We start from the raw sequence: 26,527 nt of genomic DNA on the forward strand, positions 1-26,527 counted from the left end.
TCCTCGTTCTTATAAGCTTTATCGACGTGATTAGATACGGGTAAAGATCTAATGGCCGAAGACAGATAGGAAACGCATGGTTTTAACTAAAAAGAATAAGCGTACAGATACAGATGCCATTTTGCACAAGAACAGTAGTACGGCATTTGCAGTTCATTTCTCTGTATGCCCCTTCTTGCACCATTGAATTAGGTCGAAGCGACCGAATGTTAACAAAACATGGCATTTGATTGGTGTTTTGGCCGGAATTATAGACTTTTAAAGTGTAAACCCTCCAGGATACAGGTGAGATGCCCGTCCGAGTTAATCGTCCATAGTTATGAGAGTCGGAATTTGACCATGGTTCACAAATTCAATCTTGTTCAAGCGCAGGCAGCACAAGACTTGCTCTGGCAATTCCTCTTGTTTTTGTGCCTGCCAACACCGTCAAACAAAACTCAAATTTACAGAAATGCAGGATGCACATTTACTGTTACAGTAAATGGTAAGTTTGTGAGTTTACCTGGATTGTTAATCCCAAATCAAGTACCCCATTCTTCAAAGTCTCTCTGAATGATTCAAGTCCTTTCCTGGATATGTAGCTAAACCTATGTATATCTAGGTCAATCTCAAAGTAATTAGGTCCCTGCCAAATAAATTACCAAAAAAAAAAAAAATAGTTTAGTATTAAAACCGAAAAAAAACCTCGGTAAGAGAGCATGACCACGTGGCCCGTCAAACACTATCACAAAGAGTTAGACCCTTGTACATGGGAAATTGTACCCATGTGAGGTCCGTTTCTTTAAAAGAGTGGCATGACCAACCACGTGATCAGGCTGCCCTACATAAGTATTTGTCCTAATAACATCGAACTAGAAAGAGTTTATCGTTTTCATTTTACCCTGAAGAAATTGTGTTGAGGGCGTGAAAGAACTGGCTTATCATTGTAAGCATGTATGAGCTTTCTTTCAGTAGAACTCAACTGGAGGTCATCTGGATTGACCAATCCAGCCATGATCTTTAGCCTTTCCCTGAAAGGAACCACAGACTCCTTTGCAAACCCCTTCACCTTCTCAGTCTCATCCTCAACAAATTTCTGAGACAGAAAAACAAAGCGTTGTTAGTAAAACCGTCTTCTTTGCGCACGGATCAAAGATGTGGGATATCCGAAAATTCACGACGAAATTTACCCTGATGCTGTCTTGAAACTGAGGTGATATCTCTTTTTCAAAGTTTTCATTCACTTTGAAATATAGCACAAGACTCATGCCTTCCCCATCGCATTCGCCGAGGAACATTGTTGTAGGATAAGTAGGCAACTGCAACAACAACACCAGAATCAATGCCCCCGAAAACACAACGAAAACTGATCTGCGGCAAATTATTTTGAGGTATGGAGGGAGATACACAGAGTACCTGGATGTTAACAATGAGGAGGGAAGGAACTTTGTCATGTGGTTTTACAGAAGGAAGCTCAAGATGCTGGGCAATGTGATCTCTCTTTCGCGGGCAGATGAACAAATCGACACCAATTGGTACGTACGAGCTGCAGTTTGGAGCCGGGTACTTCAGTTTATCTCTGCACATTTCCACAATTTCATCCTTAGACAGCGGCACTCTGACAAAAACAAAACAAAATTAGTAACACGAAAACAAGCGATGTACTTGAAGTAATTCTCGCCGCGGAGCTTGAATACTGAGGGTGGAACTGGAGACCAGGATCCCGGTGCTGGCTTCTCTTCCGTTGAGCAAGGGATTCGAAGTCCTGCTCTTGGACGGAATAAGTACTTCTGATCGGACGCACCTGTTCATCCATTGTCGCACATTTAGTATTGTAGCAGGGAGCACGTAGGCACCGATAAATTGTTACTTAGACTCTAACTTCAAATTTTGATCACATTTACTACTTACTTTTCCTTTCGCTGTCGTCAACGGATTTCCTCTTGTAAGAAAGCATAATCACAGCCGCGGGGTTCTTCTGATTCTTGTCGTTGAAACTCACTTGGGTTGTCTCGACAGAATGGCGTGCATTTCCATCTATTTTTAGGTAACTTTCGTAGAACCCTTCGTACTTACATCCATTATCGACAATGCATGATGCGGTTTCATACTGCACCAGTTGAGCATTTGGGATGTTCCCTGCTAAAGGAAACCCATCTGGCACCCAAAAAACAAAGAACTAGTTTTAGCCACCGAAAATTCACAACTGCCACAAAAAACAGGAAGGATTAAATTAAAATTAACTGGTGATTTAAGTGCGTTATTACCTCCATGCACACTGCAGAAATCGTCTTCTGAATCGGATTCCATCATGCTTAGTGAGTCAAACCATGCTTCCCCTGGGCCTTTCCCTACACGAAGTTGTAATCTGTACGGTGAAAAACTCGGGAAATATATAGATAGAACTTTTCGCAAATCTTCGATCAAAAATATACTTTTTACCCTAAAAAGACACTAAACATGTTATAAAACACGTTTTATCATCCATTAATTGTTTGTTTAATGTCCCTGTAGTGAAAAAGTTCATATATGATATGACTGAAGAAGTGAAGATTTATACGTAGTTCTATGTATATTTCCCTAAAGTATTTGAAGTAAGATGGGTTCTGTTGGTGCTAACTTTTCATGATGCTCCATTTCTAGTTGAAAAAAAAATATGAAAACTAAAAACCAAGACACGAAATGGTTATCAAACGGGTCTTCAACATTTGAAACATACCGCCATTTGCATCTATTTGACTGTGGTTCCACTGAAGCTGAGTGAGATGAAATGTTCCATTAGAAACCTCAGATCTCTTGCAGGTTGTTGCAGCACCTTTCTCGAAGTCAAGATGCACAAACTCACTCACAGACTGTCTTTTAGGCGCATCGGGAATGGCAGCGGAGGCAACCTTCTTCGTCTTCCTCCCCTTAATCCGGCGTTTGCCGGATCTGTGGACCTTTTTCTGATGAGCTTTGATAGTTTCATGTGGTCTTGAGTAACAAACGCCCATGGCAGCTAAGTTTCTTCAAGTAATGCAGATAAACTTAACCTGCAAGGCAAATATAGAACTCCGGTTTTAGAACAAACACCGGAGTCCGGACTCCTTCAGTGACTAGGATCAAGGTTCTAAAAGAAGTTAGTACTAGTCAGGCGGTAGGCTGGGTCTAGCACTTAAGCAATTAGGCGGGAGCTTAACCGGGCGCCTAAAAGGATTAGATGGATTTAAGTAGATCTATTATATTTCGTGTAAATAAATGTTTGTTTATATTTAAAAGAGTAAATTGTACAAATGGTCCCTCAACTTTAATCAAATTGGAGCAATGGTCCCTCAACTAAAAATCCATTACCATTGGTCCCTCAACTTATCAAAATATGTAGCTATAGTCCTTTTCATCAATTTTGTCAAAATTTTGTCAAAATAAGCTATGTTGGAATGACCATTTTTATAATTAGGGTCTCTCAACTCATCAAAGTGTATAATTATGGTTATTTTCGTCAACTATGTCAAAAAATTTGTCAAAACGAGTTATATTGTAAGGACCATTGCTACAATTGGATTAAAGTTAAAGGACTATTTCTCCACTTGAATTAAAGTTCAGGGACCAATGGTAATGGATTTTTAGTTGAGGGACCATAGCTGCACGTTTTGATAAGTTGAGGGACCAAATGTAATGGATTTTTAGTTGAGGGACCATTGCTCCAATTGAGTTAAAGTTAAGGGACCATAGCTACAATTTACTCTATTTAAAATATATATAATTTTATCATAAACTACAAAATAGAATAACATATATAATATGAAGTATTAGAATATAAAGAAAAAACAAGCATATAATGTGTGTTCATTTAAGTATTCAATAAGTCACTTACAATTTATTTAAAAAAAATACAAAATGAAAGTTATATATTTTGTTTAAGTGAGTCGCAACCTAATTGGATGCCTAGGCAGTAAGGGCGCATCAGCAGATCTAGATGCCATTTCTTAATTTTCAAACGTCTAGGCATTAATCGAGACGATGACCAACCGTCTAATGCCGTGACTGAATCTAAGCAACATTAGACAAAAAAATTTAGAACAGTGACTAGGATTGGACTGTACTGGATAACTCTGTATAATACAGAGTAAGTTTGAATATGCAAATTGACTTTGACGATGAATGGAGTTCTAAGTAGATGGGATCTGCATTAATGTGGAATCTAACATATTTCCTGCTAAGACGTATTGAAGTTGGCATGGCCCCAATCAGTCCAATCAAATTATAAACATACAATTAATGCACAAGTTTTTCTTTTAAATTTTGTACTAGAGGCTGATATATTGCAAACATTCAAAATAAAAAATAATTTGTTTTTCAATGCATGCATGAAACTCAAGACTACCCAGTATTTCTTGAAAAATTCTCGATAGAATTACTGCAACAGCAAAAAATATTTGTCTATGCACGTAATGCATGTTTGATACTTACCGAGTTTTCTTTCCCTAAATATCGATATCGGTTGTCTTTGGCAGAAATTATGGAAAATTGCAGTGGGATAGTATATCAACTCATTCAGATTTAGTTGAAATTAAAAAAAAATTCAAAAGTTTGAAATTTGTAATAGATTATGATAAAATTTATGTAGTGAATCGAAAAACATCATTGATATTAAATGGTTTTCTTAAATCTCACCACTTCACCCTCCTTCCCATATTGATCCTTAATTTTTCAAGTATTTCAACAGACATATTAACAATTTTGTAGATATTTTAACCATAACAATTTAACCCCTAATACTATCGTTTACTTAAAAAAAAAAGAATTACATACCCAGGTGGGAATTCTTTCAGAAATATTCTACCAGCTAAGATTTTATGTTTTAAAAGACAAAAAATGGAACATGAAATATTGGAAAAATAAGATGGGAAAAACTAAACTAAAAGCAAAATCATACAAGAAATAAATTCAAGTCACCATCAGTCATGAATCATGATAGAAAAGACGAGGGCTGATAATTTGAAAGCCAAGTTATGATGTTAGATGAATTGAATTCACTTCATCGAGTGGTACGAAGAGAGTAGTTGCAATGTGTTATGATTCATGAATACATTAAAACAAACACTAAATGCATAATCAAGTGTAACAAAAATTCTATATGCATGACGTTCGTTTTTTATTGTACAAATGTTTTCATATTTGTACCAATAACATGAATTATATAAAAATAGAGGTCTGTTTCATAGCCGGACAATGACGCATGATTGTAAATTACGAGGAAATGAAAATAATTGCATGCAGAGAGAGAGAGAGAGAGAGAGAGAGAAACCTGAGAAAGGGTTAAGGCATCGATTAATATTCCGGCATGAAAAAAAGAAGAGGAAACCGTCGTTCCTAGGTGAGGAACTCGGCCTCCTTCCCTTGAAACTTGCTCTGTTTTTCTCTCTGCCTCTCTGTTTTCGATCAACTTAAAGTTTTTTGCTTTAAATCCAAACGAAAAAAAACAGAGATTATAAATTCAGACAAGACAGAACACAACGCAGAGGAACGGAGGAAGGAAAGGAAAACAGGTTCCGCTGCATCCGGATCCAATTTTCGTAAGTCTCCTTCTCTCTGTGTTTCCTCTGCTTTCGTCCCCTCTTTTATCTTATTTTTTCTTTTTTTGGGGTGCCATCTTTGTCTTAGTTGGCTTCCGAGTTGGTGGCATACCTTAATTTGACATTGTTTTTTGGGTGGGAATTATGCCTCAGGGTGTTAGATAACCATATATTTAGATTTACTATTTTGCTTGGATTTTGGGTTTTTTATTTGAGGGTTTTAACGAAACACTTCAGGTACTGTTCACTTTTAACAAAAAAAACCACATTTTTATAATTTCCTGATACTATTCACTACATATTTATTTATCATTTTTAATTAAAACAAAATAAAAATTTGAACTTTTCGTTAGTTTTCCTTTTTTATTTCTACGATAAATAAAGCGAGTTACTCAATTTGTAAACTAAATATGTGTATATTTAACTTTTAAGCATAGAATGAAGCATTTTTAATCGAAGTAAGTGATTGCAAGCATGCTTATGTGAGCAATAACTAATGCAATTGAAATCTTGATTCCGTACTCCAAAGTTTTTATAATACCAATTACGAAATAAATTAGGGCTAGATTAGGGTAACATTCATACCAAATGAAAGTAGCATACAATTGGAGTCTAATAAGATTAAAAAATACGAAATTCATATTTTGATGAGAGCAGCCTTACGAGTCACATGATCAAACCGGCATAATCAAGTTTGTTTCAATCAACAAAACTAAGGATCCATGATTAGTAGTTACATATGTAAAAGAATTAAGTTCAAAAATGCATATGAGTTTGCAATGCAGGATGCTGGTAAGAAGGAATTGTCACTGTTTATGAACAGTTGTGAGTGCGGGAAGGTCGCCATCGATGGCAGAGTTGAGATTGGAAAAGGCAGACACTGAGTTTATTTTTTGTGCACGTCCAGATGCGAATCGGTCCGCTGAGACAAGTGACTACTGACCAATGACCACGACTGTTCCACCATATAAGACACCACTAACCTCTTAGTTCTTATTTCAAACTATTGATTGTTGAACCCCCCACTTCTTCAAAAATATGATAAATGTGATTGATTGGTAACTATTACCTAGGATGATTATGAGTATCGTTACTAATCTATGTGTAATATTGATCGAAATATAATGTCAGTTGGGTAAGATAGGGTAGCGCAGGACTACATATCATTTTCTTTACACGAAATTAACAACTATTTTTTACTTTTCTCTAGACTCCTCCATTTAGTACTCATACCCAAATTCACCCACTTCAATCAAATTTTTTCATCCCAAGTTCCAAATTTCCTTCCTTAATCCCTTTGGCGCCACCATCGCTATTGACCTGCCCACCGACAAGGAAACTTAGGCAAAAACACCACATAATGTTTTTATACCTGATCCATAAAAATAAAAATAAAAATTCATGATTCCGCCACTGCTTAAAAATATTAGAAAAAATTCATGAATCTTCCTAATATTTCAATTCATGAATAGCATGTTTCACTATCTATGAAAACATCAATGATGGCTAAACTATTGCACATTAGAAAAACAAGTATGAAACAACAGTTTAACATATAATTAGTGGGAGTCCTTAATCAGAATGGGATGCTTAAACAAGAAACCCTTATTTTAAATTAACACATAATTAGTTGGTTTTGTCTTTGATTAGGGTTTTATCTTAATAAAGTTGTTGTTGACGAACTGAGTCTAACTGCGTGGCTGTGTGTAAGTGGTTGAGCTATACAATTAATTAATTTAGATTAGGGTTTGTTTTCATGATCCATCGAACATTCACACCACCCACCAAATGAACAACAAACAAATCATAAACTAAGACTGTTTTTTGGTGTTCAGTGAAAAACTTGACTTCATGTTTCGTAAGCCCCAAAAGAGCAAAAATTAGGTGACAATATTTTTAAGAAATGAGAACGATTGATGATCGATCAGTCCCTTTCAAACTTGTTTCAAGTTCAATGTTTGGCTCACTTGCACTAACTATTTACTGTAGTTTATTCGGATTTTACTTTTGTCATTGTAATTGTTTTCGTACGTTCACGCTTGTAAACTTGTCAAAGAGAACTATATTGATGAAAGTGAAAATTTGAGTAACCTACATGAAATATTAGTGCAATTTGGTGTCTAAGAGGCGGATGCACACTGGGACTTAGGTGGTTTTAGGACTACTTGGAGTCCAAAAAATATACATGCTAAGGTCTTCTGATGATCATCCGAATGTTTTGTACGAGTCTCATTGTATTTACTAAGTGTTTGATATAATATATGCTAGACATATCTCGTCAAATTACCTAGACAACACTTGACAAATTTTATTGATATCACGCTTTGTTTCTATATAAAAAAACTTGAGATCTCTACGACTCGGACCATCCAAGACTCGAATCTTGGTCCGCCCCACCACTATTAACGGTGTTTAAGAAAATTGAACTTGGTGTTCATATTTAATTTACTTATTCTTCTCTTTCTTTTTCCTACAAATGAGGGGTAAGCTCCTTGTTTCATTGTGATTATTCAATACATAAAGTGTTAGCCAGGAATACAATAATATCAAATCAATTAAAATCAATTAAGCAAATAATATCTTCGTTAGGTACAAATCACACTCAAAAGACTAAGGAGGATGACATAATATATCTCTAACAACTACATCATAATTTAATCTGATGATTATTAACGACTGTGTGAAAGCCTAGACCGAGTGAAAGACTTCCTGCTCAGAGTATTTAACTTGTTTAATTGGATTAATTACAAATTAGTGGATGATCATCTGGAAAACGAGACTGATTCAAAAGAAGAAAAGAACAAAATCTAACATTGGATATCATAAAAAAAACATTATTTTACCTGGATTATTATTAAAAAGGAACAAAAAAGAAGCCAACAAAAAGAAGATACAAGATTTTTTTTATTTTTTATTTTTCCAAAAATCACCAACCCAATTATTATGTTGTGGTAGACAGCTACACTGCACTGCAACTGCTTGGTTTCCCTGTTGCACAAATCCGCACCCACTTTTAACATTTTTATTTTTGGTAAAGCACTTTTAGAACTTAAAGCACTTTTATAACTTAAATCACTTTTAGAACTTGGAAGGAAGAAAAAATTGAGAAATGTTAAGGAGACTCTCAAAAATGAAAATTTGCATTTCATGAACTCTCCGTCACCTTATGTTTTAGGCACAATTCTCGTGCCAAAAATACAACTCTTTATGAATTCTCCGCTGCCTCGTAACTCTCTACCTCTCATATTTTGTATTATGTCCTAAAATTAAAATGCATGCATTAGCCATAATTATTTCCAATGTTCCAGTTTAGACAGTGCTAATTATTTTGAGAAATTGGAACGAATGACCCGTTTAACGAGTGATAAACTATATTAATTATTTAAAATTATATATATATATATATATATTTATATTTATATTTTTTATATGTTGAATCCTTTACCCAATTGATAGTATTTTAGGTATTTTGACACACGCAAAGCCAAAGGGATATATCCCTTCTCATTGGTTGAGTTTCTCCCAGATTTGATACAATGCATGCAGTATATATGTGCATGCAAAGGTTTAAAAGCCGAGACTATATAAAATTAAGAGACACAGCAGCTTCATCGATGGCTGAAAAAGCATTAAAATCCCCATGTTCTTGAAATTTATATGATTTCAGATTATACTCGTCGTAGACACAACTACATTAATGACATGTTTACTAAAGCGGAATAGAATTGCACGCATTCTAAGCGATTCAAGTGCATGCTAATGAGAAATTTTCTAGTGTGCCCAGAACATGAGATGGTACATCACATGTCATTATATAAATAAAGGGAAATTTTATTTTTCAAGTCTCTCCACTTGTATAATGACATGTGGTACGACCCCATGTTTCGAACACACTGATAAATCTCCATGTGCTAACAGTTTTGTTATAAATTAACAAGTGGGACTCAGCCTAAAATTAGGAATCAAACTTGTTAAGTTTTCGAGATTTAATTATTGAAGAAAGTATTTGGATTCCTAAATTTGGAGAATGATTTCAGCCTAGCCCAGACCGGCTAAATAATTACTCTTGGACGCTGATGGGCTCAGACCAGCCCAAAGTCACATTGTATAAGATGGTTAGAAATATGGGCCCAGGTAGTAGGGCTGAATTTTCTTTTTGGTGTGAAATTTTTACCCCATTTTTCAGGCCGAGTGGGGAATATAGGTGCGGGACACACATAGGATATACCAATATAGGTAGAGGGACCATCTAATCTAATCAAAATCCAAGAGGAGAAATATTTTAGTGTGTCGAGGCATGATTTTGTATAATAAGTGTCATAATACAAATAGTTTATGATATTTGGTGTACTGAGCTGTATCACCCGGCACATTAAAAAATATCTCAAGAGGAAAAAAGTTGGGACATTAGGTTAGCTAGGCCCAGGCATGATTGAATGCATAACATGTTTGTCTAAAGTTATGATGTAAATATTTATCTCAAAAGCCAAAAGGGCCAACACCCACCCAACATTTCCCCTTCTTTAATTTCCCATCGAGTAAAGAGTGAAAAGTGACCCTGACTCCTGCGCCTTTAATTCTCCATGGTCCTACTACTTCTTAGCCTTATGAAAATAAAGGCCACATAAATTTCGGTAGGATTGCATGATCATGATAGCTCTCACGTCAAGTGGATCATAAGTGAAACCAAAATTTAAGAGTCCTACATTTTTATCTAGCGATGCCCAGCAAATTTTAGAAGAATTCAATTGTTTTTAACTCAAAAACTTAAACTTTTTGTGAGAAGCAAGGCGATAGTTGAACTCTTAATTTGAAAATGAACTTACATTGACTGTACGTGATAGCGTGAATGAGCCCATATTTATCGTAAGTTTCAATCTATTTTGGAAAAAGGGAATGCCCTTGTAAGTTTACAACAAAAAAAACCAACATATGCCATCACAATAATGTATCGTGCTATATATGTTCATTTCCTCCTCCTTATGTGTAGTTTTGGGGGCCCCTTGGAGTTTTATGGAGAAATTGCAAAGGAAAACAGAACATCAGCAAGTTTGCCTCCCCAGTGCTCTCTCCTTTAATCTGACTGACATACTTTTCTGTATGATATTTATTTGCGTATATTTTTTTAATTACGAAAGCTACATTCAGCAGTCCTTATCCATTATACATGTGTTCATTTTTGACAGCTAACTTGGGATATCCAATAATCCAATGATTAATCTTAACACATCCTTAAAGGCCTAAACTAAATGGTCATAACCCTTTTTGGTATTATGGAACATGGCCTTGATTTTTACTCTTTTTCGTTTTTTTTTTAACAAACGATATTATTTATATTAAAAATGAGGGGTGTGTTTAGTCTCACAATAGGCTAGCAATAATGTGATTTAAACTCACATTTGATGAGAATCGAATTTAAAACATCTCACTTGACCTTTTAAACGAGCTTATGTTGTTGAATTAAATATAACAATTAAATGTGTGTCGATACTAAATGTAAGCAATTACTAAAAAAAAGTTAAAAATGAAGTCTTGTATATAGACTTCCCCACTTATAAACACATGTAAGGTCCCTCATTCCCCCAATGTAGGCTTAATACTCTCAACACCCCCTCTCACGTGTAACGAATTTTAAAGTCTAGCACGTGGACAACACAAATCGGGTAACGTGGAGCATGTATGGCCATTGGGCTTCAAATGCGGGACAACTTGCTTTGTTATCATAAAGAGTCGAGGTTTCATCATAAAATTAATTGGTAGCTTCACTACTTATAAGTACATGTAAAGTTCCTTATTTCATCAATGTGAGATATATTCCAAAAAAAATGCTACTGTACGAATATATTAACTCACAATATTTTAATTTCTCTACATCACAATGTGATAATTGAATTAAAAGGTCGTCGTAATGATATCACGTTGCATGAAACGAGCAGAAAGAATAGTGGAAAGGAGTTTCATTTATGCGAAAGGACCATGGATTCCATTGGTTCCATCCAAGTCCAGCAAAGGGGAAGGGAAGCTATTGTCACGAGCATTGCGAATAAACAACTCAAAAGAAAAAGATGAAAGAAGGATGGTCGCGCGTCAAATGCTATCCAAACAGATCCTCTTTCTTTTTGTGAGAATTCTGGAGATTCGTAAATCGTGTTTGTTCATCGTACATTGTACTATAAATTTTTGTCATGTACTGTTTATGTTTAATTTTAAATAAAAATATTTAAAATAATTTATAACCGTACGATATACGATAAGCGGATAAGATTCACGAATTTTCAAGATCCTAATAAAGAATATCCAACGAGGATCCGGATTCAAATGCTATCACCTTCGTGTTTGACACGAGCTTCTAATTAACAAATAATTAATCATAATATTATTATAAACATAAATTTTGAGTCGTTTCATTCGTTTTTATTTTGTTGTTCATTTGTACTACCTTCGTATTCTTCTCGTAATCATCGTCTTATAATTATTATATATTACTTAGAAGTAAGTAATCGAAGCAACAATTTCTTGGCAAATAGTTGGTTAGATTTTGACTTATATTTCTACCAAAAATAACACCTCCTCATGTTTTGCTTATGCATCATTCTTTTGACTTTTTGGTAAAATTACGAAAATTTGGAACATTAACATTTTTATGAGACCTATTTGTCGATTTATGCCCTAACTTGTATAGAGATGCTAATTTTTTCTCTAAACTTTAATATTAGCAAATTATCTCTTGAATATTTATAAATAGTCAATTTCCTCCCATGTTAAATTTTGAAAATTTCTATTCATCTTGGTCATGTGGACAACACATGACAACTGTATGTGAGCAAAAAGGTAATTTTGTTTTGATAAATGTGCGCAAAGCCGATACTTTGCAACTTCTAATTGTATTCTCATAACTAATTCAAACAGAAAGTGTAAGGAGTCAACTAGTGGAAGAGAAGAAAAAACAAAAAGCAATATGTTGTCCACATGCGAGATAAAATTACTTTATTGACCTCAAACATTTGCGATGTGACTAAAATGTATAGACAATTAGATGGAAAATACCAAAATTTAACGCTTAGGGACAAATTGGCTAATTATAAAGTTCAGAATAAGCAATCAACTAAAATTAAAGTTCATGAGAAAAATTAGCAACTTCTTACAATTTCGGGGAGAAAACCAACAATATCTCTTTTTATTAACTCATTGAACACTTTTAGTGTTTACTTTTTTTACAACAAGATTTACAAATATATTCACTCGCAACTCCTCAAAACAATGCTTAGATTTATCTTGAATATTTTTCACGAGCGATTCAAATATAGAACTTCAAATACAAAGATAAATATTTTTAGGGAAAACTTGATATAAGTCCAATTTTTTTAGCCAATAGTAGTAATAGTCAAATTTATTAAAATAAGTCCAATTCCTTAAATTTAATTATTTAATTATCAATAATTATCTATTCAATGATAAGATTTATTATGAAAATCAAATTTCTTCCTAATTATCTCTTTGATTATTTCTTTTTATTTTATTTTTTTTGTTATTTTTTGTTCTTCCTCCTGCTTTAAACCCCATTTATAGATTTATTTTTATTTTTATAATCAACCTATATCATAGGTTAATTATTTTTATGTATCTATATAACATATTCTTTTTTATAATCAATGTGTCACAGATTAATGTGTCTTACTCGTAGGTATATTATGTTTTTTCCTACCTTTTAATTAGGTTTCATATCTCGCTTACAGGTATAATATACATTCATATATTTGTTACTTGAGTTATGGTATAATGTTTTGTAGATAATTTATGTTAGTATATTAGTTTTTTTGTTATAAGATATTAATTAGATTTTTTGGAGTTGAAAAATGCATAATATTAGAAGATTTTAATTGATTTTTAATATTTTAAAAAATATAAAACGAGTATAAAAAAAATAAAAACATGTAATTAGATAACTTGACTCACTCTTAAAAACTATCTATATTTTTTGACCTAGATCTAAAAGCCCCATATTTTTTAACACTTAAACCTACTCACCTTTTAAGATGTAAAAATAATTTTCAAATATTATTTTTCACATCCCATACATACTCTTGTTAATTGATAACATAACTTGAATAAAGTAAAGAAAAACAAGCGCAAAATTAAATAAGTGTACATAAAAAGAAAATTGTGTGTATAATTATTTTTTCTTAAATTTATATATAATTGCTTGAAAAAAAAAATACTGAGAAAAGCAGCTTCTGTCTCACCGTCACCGCAATTGCCACATGATCTCGACATTGGTCCCAAAGAGAAAAGAACAAGAGCAGAAATGTATCAATCATCTATCCACTACAGCTTCGTATGATGTAGAAGCCGACATGTACTGTGTGAACCGTCGATTCCATCATCGATCACAACCATCATACAGCTTTGCTGGACATCCACGGTCGTAATCATCTGTCTGGTCAACGTACACGGAAATAGGTGGGGTCTCGTTGAGTTTTGAGGCCCGAGATGCGGACAGATCGAGATCCAAAGAATTTAATGCAGCCCAACAACTATGTCAGCGACCCTATACGTAAACTTGCTTTATTCTTTTCACTTTTTACCTCAATTTTTTTTGAGAATTTTAACGAAATATTTTCGGTACTGTTCATTTTAATGAAAAATTATATTTTTACATAAAAAAATCAATTTTGGTACTATTTATTTTATCCTTTATTTTGTCCTTATCGTTAAAACTTAAAGTTTTCAACCTATTTATTAGTTTTCCTTATTTTTTACCCAAACAAACCAGTAAAATTTCACATTTGTATCAATAAAGCTAATTCTACTTCTTATAATTTCACTGAAATAATAATACCACAAGGCCGTGTGTTGGATACATTGAAAAAAATTTCATATGTAGATTCATGTTACAATCTTCTTGATTACCAACTTGACATTTAATTGTAGTGTTTTTTACGTTGGTGATATTCACACACCTAACACTATTGTTATTTTTTTATCTTTAATCTTCTTCAATTCATTTAATTCGACGGTCATAAGTTGAGTGAAGTATGTGTGAAACAAAAATGAGTGTGTAGATAGCTATCCCATTTTTATTAGGATGGTAATTTTTTTGTTAGGATGGTACTACATATTCTAAATTTGTGCACTGAATGAGATATCATATTCTACACCATATAACTTTTATTTATAACTATTAATTAAATTCCAACTTGAATTAATGTATAAATTTGATTGATGACACATTATTTGGTGCATAAATATGGGAATTTGGATTCTCTTTGGACATTAGTCTCTAGACCTTAGGGTGCGTTTGGTACGTGGGACGGGACGGGACGGAACGGGACGAGGCGTTCCGTCCCGCGTTTGGTACGCCAAAAATGGGTGGAACGAGCTGTTCCATGGGACAGATTTTGGGTGTTTTTGCGTCCCACCTCCCCCCTGGAACGGGTTTGTTCCACGTCTGTGGAACACACTGTTTTACCATTTTAAGACAAATATACCCCATGTATTTTTCAAAAATTACACCTTCGTTCCGTTTCGTCCCGTCCCGTTCCGTCCCGTCTCATCCCGTCCCGTTCCGTCCCGTCTGCGTACCAAACGCACCCTTAAGGAACAGGAAATATTAGCCCTTGGTTTGTGCGAAAGAAAAATTGGTGCCCTTGGTTTATGTCAAGTGGATCAATAAAATGAGATAATAAAAAGGAAAACTAATAAAAAGGGCTTGAAAACTTTGAGTTTTAATGATAAGGACAAAATAAAAGGTGAAGTGAATAGTACCAGGATTGACTTTTTAGTGTAAAAATGTGGTTTTTCGTTAAAGTGAACAGTACCGAGTGCTTTTCGTTAAAGTTCCCATAATAAAAACCACCAAATTCAATTTGAATTTTGAATTATCTGATCTTTGAGTTTTAGACATAGAGATCCGGAGCAAATCTTTACTCTAAGTTTGGTGATCGAATTATTTTTTGTACTATTTTATAACGTTATTTAGTGTGTCATCGAGTCCAAAATCTGACAAGAAAAGGACAAATGCAAATTGACAAAATGTTTTTAGAAACTCTAAAACCAGTGCCCATCCCTCCGATGCATGGACTTCGCAATCTGCACCATCCCCTTCGATTGCCCCTTTTGAGCCTTTTCTCACTGTTATGTCACTCTCGTTCCTTCTGGCTCTCTAACACATTGCTTATATCCATTTAAGTGGCGGAACTAGAATTTTGTAACAATAAGGTCATAATTTTAGTCTAAAAAAACATTATCAAATCATTTTTTTATATACTACTTGCCAAGTTATGCCACATTTTGTCTGAAGCTTTTTATTGAACACAAAAAATAGGAAAAGAAAAATAAAGAAAAGAACTGCATATAGTTATACAAGGGGTTGCACAAAATAAGCGGCAATTAGTAATTCAATGCTTTTGACTTGTTCTTTTAGTTTGCTGCAGTTATGTATAGTGTTATACACAAATATATAGATTTAAGTTATGAAGCTAGCTATTGGGGTCATGAGCAGCCAATGATTCCATATTAGCTTCATCACTGCCTCACACACATTTTCTAGCTCTGAAGAAACTTTTGGTACTGCCCAAATATGAGAACAACTTGTACTATGTCGTTCGTTGAGCAACTCTCTTAAAAGCACAAGTTTTTCTCACATTGGGGAACTACCAATAGTCTCTTCGGAGCACAAGACTTTTTTACTTTAGGGTTTAGGAAACTTGTACTTTTATAGCTATGGATCTAATGGCTAAGGATCTTCATGCATACTTTTCTCCGGTTCATATAAGAAATATCTGTAAACAAGTGAATCTTGTTCCATTACCTTATAAATCTTTATTTTTGGTCGAAAGATTATTTTATAACGCTATCTGTCTGATTACCAAGATGAAACGATACACCCATGTAAACGTATATAAAAGTTATAACCGATGATAAAACACATTCTCTCAAATACAAAAAAAAACAAACACATCCATGCAAATCACTATTTCTAGACTGGGTTTAGTTAATTGGATGGTAATGGTTTCAACTTTCAACACATGAGTTGAGAGACCAATTAAGTACTGGTTTGGTGCTGATGTGCTTTTATAAAAAGTGGGTATAAAAAAAAGTTAAGCTCAAAAAAGTGTTTGGTAAACATTTAAAAACAGCTTATTTTCACAGTTTTTGGTGAAAAAAAACTGAAAACATGAAATAGCAAAAATAAGCTTATTCTCACAGCACAGCAGAATCAGTTTTTTTTCAAAGCACATCAATACCTAAACAGCCTTAAATTTATCCAAACTAATGGCGTGCAAAAGAACAAACGTGAACCTTAAGCATTCTTCAAAGCAAAGCAATAGAGAGGGAGAGAGAGAAAACAAAGTAGGACCATTCAACATCAACATCCTTGGTTGTAAATGTATGCAGAATTACTCAAGTTCTTAGAAGGTTTGATGGTAAGGCAAAAGATACATCCAAACTTGGGTCTTTTTCTTGAGGCATCAATCCAACCACCCCCTCCTTGTAATTTTAGACAACATGATGAACAAAAAAACAGCATTCAATTTAAGTAGGTATTTGTCCAGTTCCTATAAGGAGTTAGCACCATAAGAAATACAAAGTTTTCCCATTAGAAAATACAAGATGGATGGACTTACTTACATTGGTTACTTCATTGAAGCGTTATCTCAAACAATAATTAGCAATGAATTCTCACTGTAACTGTTAGTTTTGAATACCGTCACAATAATATAAGGCTCATTTGGAAGTGTTTTTAAAATAGTTGAAAACGCTTTTGATGATGCTTTTAGAACCAATCGTTGGTAAAAATGTAAGTAAATTTTAGAAAAAACACTTAAAGTACTTCCTACAAGAAGCACACAACACAACTAAGAAACCCTTCAAATATTTTTAGAACCCAAAAACATCTTATCTAAAAACAATTTCAATTATTTTAAAAACAATTTCAAACGAGCTTCTACATATTACGGAGAGATAATGAACACGGTTGCATGGGGGTTGAGGGCAATTACAAAAAGGAGAGGGAAACAACTGTGAACTGTCTGTTGCACTGGTCTGTGACACACATGATTTGCCCAGAGGAAAAGGTAACGCTAGCAACAAATAAAAAAGTAATAGGTTGGTTGTAAGTAATTATAGGCAACGAAAGAAAACCAGAGACCCTCTCTCTCCTCCTCCTCCTCTCTCTCCTCACATCTCATCTGTGTACAGTCAACCAGCCATAGATCTTTTGCTCAAGTAAAAAGAGGCCCTGCGGAAAGAAACAAGAGAAAATCCAAAACCAGCTAAGGTCCTCTCTTTTTCTCTCACCTTCCATAACGCAAAGGTTATGATTGAGTGAACCAGGACTAAGCTTCCTCATTGCTGTTTGTTGCCCATTTCTCTCAAAAACCCACTCTCTCTCCACCCTTTGAGCTCCTTTTTCCCTCTGATTAGACACCCTCCTGGAAGATGTTAATCCAGTCTCTGTTGGGTTGGTTCCACACTACCTCAATTGTTTTTAATTCACCTGGAAAATGAGGGAAACTGGAGGAAAATAAGTAAAAGATACACCCAAGTCAGGATTTTTCTTCCCCATACATTGTTTTCTCTGCTTTTCAATCTTGGGTTTTCAGCATTCCAGCTGAAAATAGTGAAAGATGAGGATGCATGGATGGCAACTTCCATACCATCCTCTCCAGGTAAAAATCTTTGCCGCCATTGTTGTTTAAGATCAGTCAATTGGAGTACTAATCTTGTTTTGCGGGGTTGTTTTTGCATCTCTGAAGGTGGTGGCTGTTGCTGTATTTCTGGCTCTGGCGTTTGCTTTCTATGTGTTCTTTGCTCCTTTTGTTGGAAGGAAACTTTTTCAGTATGTTGTGATGGGACTCTACACTCCTCTTGTAAGTCATTTTCTTTTGAATCCCTTAATTTTGTGCTCATGTTTTGGTGGTTTGACAGCTGAGATCCGTTTTTTTATTGTTGTTTATTCATGTCTGAAATTTATTCTCCAATCTGGGTTCTTGCTTTTTCTGGGTTTGATTAATTCTGGTTCGTATCATTCATTTTAGCTGATAAGGGAAATGGGTTGCTTGTCTTTTAGCTTGTGTGATTTCTGTTGCATGAAATTTCCAAATTTAATGTGTTAAAGTACGAGATTTTGACAACTTGTGTGGACAAAAGCACATAATTTGAGTGTCTAGCTCTATCGTTCTGTATTCTCGAAATTTTGAAGTGATTTCTGCTGATGTTGCAGTGCCCTATAGAGATTACAAATAAGCTTGTTCGGAGAATATCTTTTGTCCGTGCAGCCATTTCTATAGTAGCAATCTAGTTGTGTTGATTTTATAAATAACTAAATTGAAGTTTGAGACGTCAATCCACCGTTCTTATTGCTCTCTATTTTCATTGCCTTGAGAATCTAGACCATATATAGTTTCCCATTGCTTGAGTGAAAGGACATTAAATTGGGTAATGCGGGCAGTCCAAATTTCTAAACCAAATTTTGTAAACGAAAGGATGTGGATGTTGATGATTAGATTATTAAGTGTTGATTAACGTGCTTATTTCCTATTGGTGACACATTTGGTTTAAAAATTTGGTCTCCCCAACATTATCCCATTAAATTTGGAGCTCCATGTAACATGTTTGATGTGCCAGTTAACGAAATAGATTTACATTTTTCTTGATTGCATCCAATATAATATTACTTCTACCTATGCCCTCCTCGTTAAGTAACATCTATTTTCTTTTCAGATTACATGTGCCTTCAGCCTATATATTTGGTGTGCAGCTGCTGATCCAGCAGATCCACGAGTTTTTAGGTCAAAGAAATATCTCAACATTCCAGCCGATGAAAAGCATAAAAGAACAAAAGATTCCAAACTATGTGGGGAATCAACATCATCAATGAATGACGCTAATGCAGCTGGAGGAAAACCTTTGGATAAGGATGTTCTGGGCAAAGATGGGACTTCTAAAATGTCCACCAGTGATGGTGGAAAGAGTCCATCAGAACATTCATCTTGCTTTCTACTAGCTTGTTCTCCGTGTGCTTATGTCTGCAATTGCTCCGGTTCAAGTGAGGAATCTCTGCAACAAGGTGAAGACGGCATGTTCTATTGCAGCTTATGTGAAGTTGAGGTGTGTAAATGCAGTTGACATCTACTAAATTTCATTCTTCTTCCCATACATTTCCTGAGTCGTGCTCTGCATTAAATAACAAGCAGCGGAAACTGAAGGACTCATTTGAGGTGTCAGGTCAATAGTGTTGCATGCAGATATTTTGTACTCTAGTTTTGGTTTACATTTAGGAGATATCCTACTGCAAAAGTGGGATTGGTTGCGTTTCATGATTGCCTAACTAGTTTTCCTATTTTGTATTTTGTTTTCTAAGAGAAAAGCTTAATTAAAATGTAACCTGTTGGGGATCATTTCCTCCTAATATCTTCTCAAGCATCTCCTAACCATTCTTAAATTATTCATGGCACTTGCTTTGATGGTGTACTTAGTTGCTGTAATCCAAATAATTCTTCGCACACAGGTTTACAAGTACAGCAAGCACTGCAGAGTTTGTGACAAATGTGTTGACCAGTTCGATCATCACTGCAGGGTATACACGATCTTGATTGGTTGAATATCCTATTTTCTTTTGCGTGCCTTTGTAACTCCTCTAATTTCATTCAATTTTGATTTGTAGTGGCTTAACAACTGTATTGGCAAAAAGAATTACCGACAATTTTTCACCCTTATGGTTACTTCTCTCCTCTTGGTAAGCATGCCCCCTCCATTCTTTGCCTTTAAGATTCTTTAATAGCCCTTTGAGTTTGCTCCAGTTCCAGATAACCCGTGCCCTCTAATCATCCCCCATGCACTCTAGCCTTTTCTTTAAAATCTTGATGAAGCTTTGCCAGTGATTCCATATGTCATCTATTCTTACCAGATATGACCTTTGCTTTAGAACTCGTAGGACTCTTCCTTGGCAATATTGCTAATCAATTTCGTTTTCACCATTGGCTTTCCCCAACTGTTACCTCGACAGCCTTTCCTGGTTTCCTTATCCTATATTATCTGTCATTATGCCCAAAAGCAACAAGCCGGAACCTGAAGATGGCCTCAGAGTAAGCATTTTTATTTTCAAGTCACTTTCATTCGAATTAATTATTGACAGATATGTACATGGTTTGTGCACCATGTGCTTGAGATTGCAGCTTATTTTACAATGGTCAACTGGAATCTTTGTGATTATCTGCTGTATTATTGAGAGGAAGCATATCTCTGTGGATATTTCATCCAAGTTGGGAAGCAGTTTCTCTTTGGCGCCTTTCATCATTGTGGTGGTGAGTCTTCAGCTATTGTCTTGATTTCCAATTTAGCTGGATGTCCTAATCAACCTTCTGTAAATTCGTGGCTTTTCTAGTCTAGCTGAGAAATTCCTACGTGATGAGAATTATTTTATCTGATTTGTGCTAGTACTATAGAACTTATGAAATTCTTAAGCTTTGCAGGCAGCTTGCAGCCTTTTGGCTATGATTGCAACCCTTCCGATTGCACAGCTTTTCTTTTTTCATATCCTCCTTATAAAGAAGGTTAGCCTTGCAATTGCTTCATACATAATCATGTTGGCGTTTTCGTTTTATATTTACTATAGAGGATCAAGTCCTTGTAATAATTGTTTGGATCATTTTTGTCATTACAGTTTCAGGATCCGTTTCAATGCCTCCGATTTCTTTTTCTCTAGTAGTTGTTAGTCACCCGTCTCACTGTCAATGAGCATTAATAATTATTCGCCAATATGATACTTGTCCATTGAATATCTGTCTGTTTCACCTCAATTTCTTGCTTAACAGTTCACTTGCAGAACCTATCTTATCCTTTTTCACGCAGAATATATGTTTTTGGTGAATACAATAAATTGTTAATTAGCTAACAATGGTAACCTGCAATTGTGCAGGGAATCAGCACGTATGATTACATCATCGCTTTGAGGGAGCAGGAGCAAGAGCAACAAGGAGTTGGAGGTCAGCAGAGTGCTCAAATGTCTCCTGCTAGCTCACTTACGGGATTAAGCAGTGCAAGCTCCTTTAATACTTTCCACCGTGGCGCATGGTGTACACCTCCACGACTGTTCCTTGAGGATCAGGTAATCTGACCTGCAACTGTTTTGCTACAGTAGATAGTGCTTCCTGATCTGTGTTTATACTTGTTCCATTGGGTGGTTGTTTTCCAAGTGATGGACTTTTCTAGAGTTTCTCCTCCTTAGCATCAGCATCAGTGCAAGCTCCTTTTCCATAGGGCTTGCCAATCTGTAAATTGCAGTAACAGCCCTGATATTAGAAAACAAAATGAGCTGATTTTGTTTTGCTGTTTTCCTTTTTCCAGTTTGATGTTGTGCCCCCAGAGACCGGATCTGTCAGTTCATGCGGAAAAAAGATGGTGGGAGGGGAACCAGTTAAGAAGAAGAATGCACCAGTAAAGATAAGTCCGTGGGCTCTGGCAAGGTTAAATGCCGAAGAGGTATCAAAAGCTGCAGCAGAGGCAAGAAAGAAGTCCAAGATCCTGCAGCCTGTGAGACGGGATGCTCCTTTTGTACTAGAAAGAGACAGCAGCTTTGGCGGAAGCAGTGGGCGCCGAATGGTTCCAAGGCCTGACAATAACAGAAGGCGACCTACCAAGCGGGTGCGACTCCCAGCTGACCTTCCCATGGAGTCTATAACTAAGGGTTCAGCTATAGCTGTTGACAAGGGCTTTACTGAGACATCGACTAGTTTGGCCCCTCTTCAGCTTGAAGCTCGGAGTGCTTTCCAAACAAGCCGAGCTATGTCAAGCTCCACAGGAATTGTTGCTTCTTCTCCCGAGAGCAGTTTAGACTCACCTGACATCCATCCCTTCCGGGTGTCATCATCAGGAGCTGAAGAGGCAAGGCGGCTTACAGGTCTGCCTGCAGGCGCTATTGCAGCTGGCCAGAGGGGAATACCACTATCAAGGTCAACCAGTGATGGGTACGAAGGGTATGAGGCGTCGGGTGGAGAAGACAGCGACAGGGTTCCTACTAGAATTGTCCAAAGGTCTACAAACTGGAGTAACCTTCTCTTTCGGTCTGATCAGGACGAACGGGTCGTCAAACTGAACGCCTCATCATCTTCTGGCCTGGCTAACACAAGAAAGCTCTGATCAACAACTGCGATTTATCGGAACTTAGGTGATTTTAATTTTAATTCTTTCATTCGTGGGGCTGTAATCGGCGTCGAGATCTTAGTCTCAGGGCTTCATGCGATGTACAGAAATTACTAAAGTTTGGTTTCAAACTTTTAACCGAGATGCACATACTTCTGTATTGTCTGGTGAGCTTAATTGCAGCCACAGCCTCAGCTGGATTAATGTCGGTAAGTAGTTTCTTTCTTCCTCCCCAACTGGCTGGGTAAAACAATATGGATAATTTACTACTTCAAATGGCTTCCCAATTCATACAGACAGCTTGTAGCCATTAAAGCATTTCTGGGTCATAAAAACAATTTTTGGTGCTTTATGGAGAAGTGTTTATGATGGGCTTGTATGAAATTGCTTCTTTAGAAAGTTATTTTACTTATAAGTGCTTGTATTGTAATCACGTTGAAAAATCACGACTAATGCTTTTTCAAAAGGCGTTTCTGTTATGGATGATCGTCTAAATTTTTTTTAGTTTTAATGAAAAAAAGACAAAAAAAGATGTAGTAAATAGTACCAAAGAAAGGTAAAATGTGATTTTTCGTTAAAAGTAAACAGTACCGGAAGTATTTCGTTAAAACTTTTTTTTTTTGTCAAACATCGTTTAAAAGCGCTTCGATTATATATTTGCTTCCAGATTTATTATTGTGCGTAGCATCTCAGTTCCTAAGAGGTTGTGCATTCATCCGCATTTCACTGAATCCAAATATAAGGCCAAATGCCGCCTTGTTACTTGTTAGACTTAGACTCGCAATTTGGAAATTGGTTTTAAGTTTATTAATCGATAGTGCCTTTCACTGCATCCTAACACAAGCAACTACCAAAACCAGAGAACTCAAAGAAGCTCAAGCTTGAAGAACTAACCACATCAAATGAACCCAGAGTCAGCAAGGCGAGGTATGCATCTCGTATCAACTTTAAAATCGACAGATCTAAATGCGCAGATAGCTTCTTCGTTGGAACAAATTGTGGAAATCAGTGTTAATGTTAGGGTTACCGGATAGTAGCTAGTCTAAACACGAAAACAACTTTCAGAAGGAGCTGCAAGCGCTATGGCTTCGCTTTACATACCAATCCGAAAACAACAATGCCATCCGTTTCCCACAATCGTCGAAACACGAAAATCAGGCAACACCAATTGTATTTACAAGCCATTTGTATTGATCACATACATTTGATTTTATTCTTTTACACATAAAGTCCGACTCTGATGTACTAAACTACACTAGCAAATAACGAGTGCAGACATTCTAAAGCAGAGCTTGCAGACTGACCTGAAGCTCCTCGTCAAGCATATGCAACCGAAACAAGATGAGGGACTTTTCCGTTGTCGAAGGGCAAGCTCACATACTCCCTAGCAAACTCCTCAGCAATTTCCATGGCAAGCTCACCATTCACGGCCTTGCAATACATATACAACACCGTATTTGCGGCGGCATTGTAGAGCATGAGCAGCACGAGAGAAGTCGCAGTCACCACAATTTGCACCACAAACGCCCAGCTCTTCCAACCATCAGTATCTCCCTTCAAATCCAATGCCGAAACCCAACTGCAGAACCCCAAAACCCCCACGAAAAAGCCGAAAAATATCAGCAACCGCAATGCCACCCATCTCATTCCCTTGATCAAATTCGCACTTCGGGTCAAGGACCCGAACCCCCATTTTGATTCTACCACCACCACAACACCAGCCAGTGTCCAATTCACTTGAAGATGCAGCAAAACCAGAAACAGAGCAGTCACAACAACCGCTAAAAACCCAATGAAATAAGGCGAAGAGTACTCCAATTCAAACCCCATGAGCTCAGCTCCTCGAACCACCAAGAACACGAACAGCCCGAAAAGAACAAAAACCAATAAAACGAGGACCTGGGAAATGAAAGCAGTGCCCAATAGAGGGAAGAAGGAGGAGACGACGGATTTGACGGCGGAGACGAGCTTGGCCGGCCGGCCATATAATCCGTGAAACACACTGTAAGTGATCGACCCAAGGGCGCAGAGGGAGAAGACGACGGCGAAGAGGGAGAAAGCAAGGGCGATGAGAAGGGTTTTGGCGGGGATGATGGGTTGGTGCTGATGGGGGTCGAAAGTTGAGATTTCGAGGAATATCTTGGAGTTGTCTGGGACTCGATCGGCGAGGAGGTTCTGGATTGTGGGGTAAACGGTGGAGGAGAAGGCGAGAGGGAGGAGGAAGAGGACTGAGAGGGCTAGGAAGTGGCAGGAGTGGGCGTTGACTATGCGCTTGGATTCGTTGAGGACTGTGCAAACTGTTAGAGGCGGAGATGGGATTGCCATGGCTGATCCGGAACGAAGAAGTTTGAAGGTTTTGGAACTGCAGGTGGAAGGAAGCCAATGATGAAGAAGGTGATAATTTGGAGGAATTGGCTGTTGGGGACTGAACGGGCCTGGCTATATTTTCTTGGGTTGGTCTTCGTCGGGCCGCCGGTACAACTCAGTCAAACGTAATGCTGTATCACGTCAATCACACAATGTTACGTGAATAAAATTAAGGACTTGGATTGTCTGGCTCCCATTTCGGTGTCCTCCTCATGCCCTCTTGTTTTATGTGGTCACGGTTAAGTCACGTTAATATTTTATATTATTTTTTTATAAAAATAATAAAACAAAAAGAAATAGTAATATAAAATGTTAACGTGGCTTAACCGTAACCACACAAATAGAAAGGCACGAGGACGGCACCGAAATGGGAGGGCAGACAATCCACGTCCTAAAATTAAAAGATGTAACAGCCTAATAGAGTTGAGATACAATAACTAAATTTGTTTCGTGTAAATTTCACTCGTATCTGGGGTATTTATTAAAAATGTCCCTTGAAAAGTACTTCAAACATCACTTTTTTTTTAATTGAGTCGCTTTTTTTAACTTGACTTTCATTTGTGTTTCTTTTATATTTTACAAATATTATACTTTGTTTAGAAAGACAAAAAAATATCACTAAATCGCAGTATTTGCAATAGAAAAATATTTAATTCTCATGCTTGCTTGGTAGTTGCACCGTACTGGTATTTAATTGAAACCCATTGTCATGCTACTAATATAGACTTAGAATGTATGGTGGCCTCTCTATTTTTATTTCGGTTTGAAAGTTCTAGTAAAGTTCTTTTACATTATGTTTGAATTAGGGAAATTAACTTAGATTTTTTATAAAAGTCAGAGTTTATAAATGGACATGTACCAATTTCTTTGTTTGGATTCATAAACGTATAAATTTAAAATTTTCGCATGGAAAAAAACTTGGAATTTGGAATATCCAATTCCCAAGTTTAACTTTCATGTAAATATGTGTCATTTCTAAATTTCTACGAGTAAGAGTTTAAAAATAACAAATTATGTATTCAACTTCAAGTATTCTTTTAGGTTAACAAACAACAAAATTCACAAATTTTCCATCATTTCAATTTCCGTCATTTTAAAACTCTTTAATAATCTTATTTTCTATCCTCTTGTACATCTTACCGAATATTATACCTTTCCATAAAAAAAAAGAAAAAAAGAAAAAGAAAAGAGACATGCATGCATTACCAAAGCAGTACTTACCTTTTAGTCCATGAAAATGCAAATCGTATAAGTGATTCTTGAATTTACTCATCGCAAATCATTTTAGTATTATTGTAAAAAAATCTGTCAATATCCTCGTTAAGTGGAATGATTAATTTGACCAAAGTGTCTGGTTACGTGGTCATTCACGTGGCAATTTATCGAAGATATTGACATATTTTTTTATAGAATAACCAAAATGATTTACAATAGACAAACTCAGAAACCCCTTTTATCGATTTTCATTATCAGGGATCAAA

The 26,527-nt window shown here is 36.0% G+C and overlaps 3 protein-coding genes across 3 annotated transcripts; 1 reads left to right on the forward strand and 2 right to left on the reverse strand.

Annotated features, from left to right (window-relative positions):
* Positions 1-64: 64 nt before the first annotated feature.
* LOC103451789 (protein ENHANCED DISEASE RESISTANCE 2-like) lies at positions 65-5,624 on the reverse strand. Its single transcript, XM_070810635.1, has 10 exons — positions 5,267-5,624; positions 2,699-3,011; positions 2,247-2,330; positions 1,891-2,136; positions 1,645-1,783; positions 1,396-1,558; positions 1,170-1,298; positions 881-1,075; positions 503-625; positions 65-414 (listed from the first exon to the last, which is right to left on the reverse strand). The coding sequence occupies exons 2-10, from the start codon at positions 2,970-2,972 to the stop codon at positions 304-306; spliced, it is 1,464 nt and encodes a 487-aa protein (XP_070666736.1). The 5' UTR covers positions 2,973-3,011; positions 5,267-5,624; the 3' UTR covers positions 65-303.
* An 11,901-nt stretch (positions 5,625-17,525) lies between these two features.
* LOC103451787 (probable protein S-acyltransferase 22) lies at positions 17,526-23,048 on the forward strand. The gene is made up of 9 exons (XM_008391215.4): positions 17,526-18,205; positions 18,293-18,406; positions 19,260-19,646; positions 20,047-20,115; positions 20,203-20,274; positions 20,714-20,842; positions 21,011-21,091; positions 21,457-21,645; positions 21,885-23,048. Exons 1-9 carry the CDS (start codon positions 18,164-18,166, stop codon positions 22,674-22,676), a joined length of 1,875 nt encoding a protein of 624 aa, XP_008389437.1. The 5' UTR covers positions 17,526-18,163; the 3' UTR covers positions 22,677-23,048.
* A 785-nt stretch (positions 23,049-23,833) lies between these two features.
* LOC103451786 (uncharacterized) lies at positions 23,834-25,236 on the reverse strand. Its single transcript, XM_008391214.4, has one exon. It carries the CDS (start codon positions 25,002-25,004, stop codon positions 23,997-23,999), a length of 1,008 nt encoding a protein of 335 aa, XP_008389436.1. The 5' UTR covers positions 25,005-25,236; the 3' UTR covers positions 23,834-23,996.
* Between the last annotated feature and the right edge of the window lie 1,291 nt (positions 25,237-26,527).

Source organism: Malus domestica, chromosome 13, assembly GCF_042453785.1.
Source record: "Malus domestica chromosome 13, GDT2T_hap1".
In the NCBI taxonomy this organism is placed as follows: Eukaryota; Viridiplantae; Streptophyta; class Magnoliopsida; order Rosales; family Rosaceae; genus Malus; species Malus domestica.

Coding starts and splice junctions, on each gene's coding strand:
- LOC103451789 (XM_070810635.1), bottom strand. CDS start 2,972: ATGGGCGTTTGTTACTCAAGACCACATGAAACTATCAAAGCTCATCAG. Junction 1,559..1,644: donor CGCGGCGAGAATTACTTCAA/GTACATCGCTTG, acceptor GGAAATGTGCAG/AGATAAACTGAAGTACCCGG. Junction 626..880: donor CTCAACACAATTTCTTCAGG/GTAAAATGAAAA, acceptor TTTATTTGGCAG/GGACCTAATTACTTTGAGAT.
- LOC103451787 (XM_008391215.4), top strand. CDS start 18,164: ATGAGGATGCATGGATGGCAACTTCCATACCATCCTCTCCAG. Junction 19,647..20,046: donor GCAGCTTATGTGAAGTTGAG/GTGTGTAAATGC, acceptor CTTCGCACACAG/GTTTACAAGTACAGCAAGCA. Junction 20,843..21,010: donor CGCCTTTCATCATTGTGGTG/GTGAGTCTTCAG, acceptor TAAGCTTTGCAG/GCAGCTTGCAGCCTTTTGGC.
- LOC103451786 (XM_008391214.4), bottom strand. CDS start 25,004: ATGGCAATCCCATCTCCGCCTCTAACAGTTTGCACAGTCCTCAACGAA.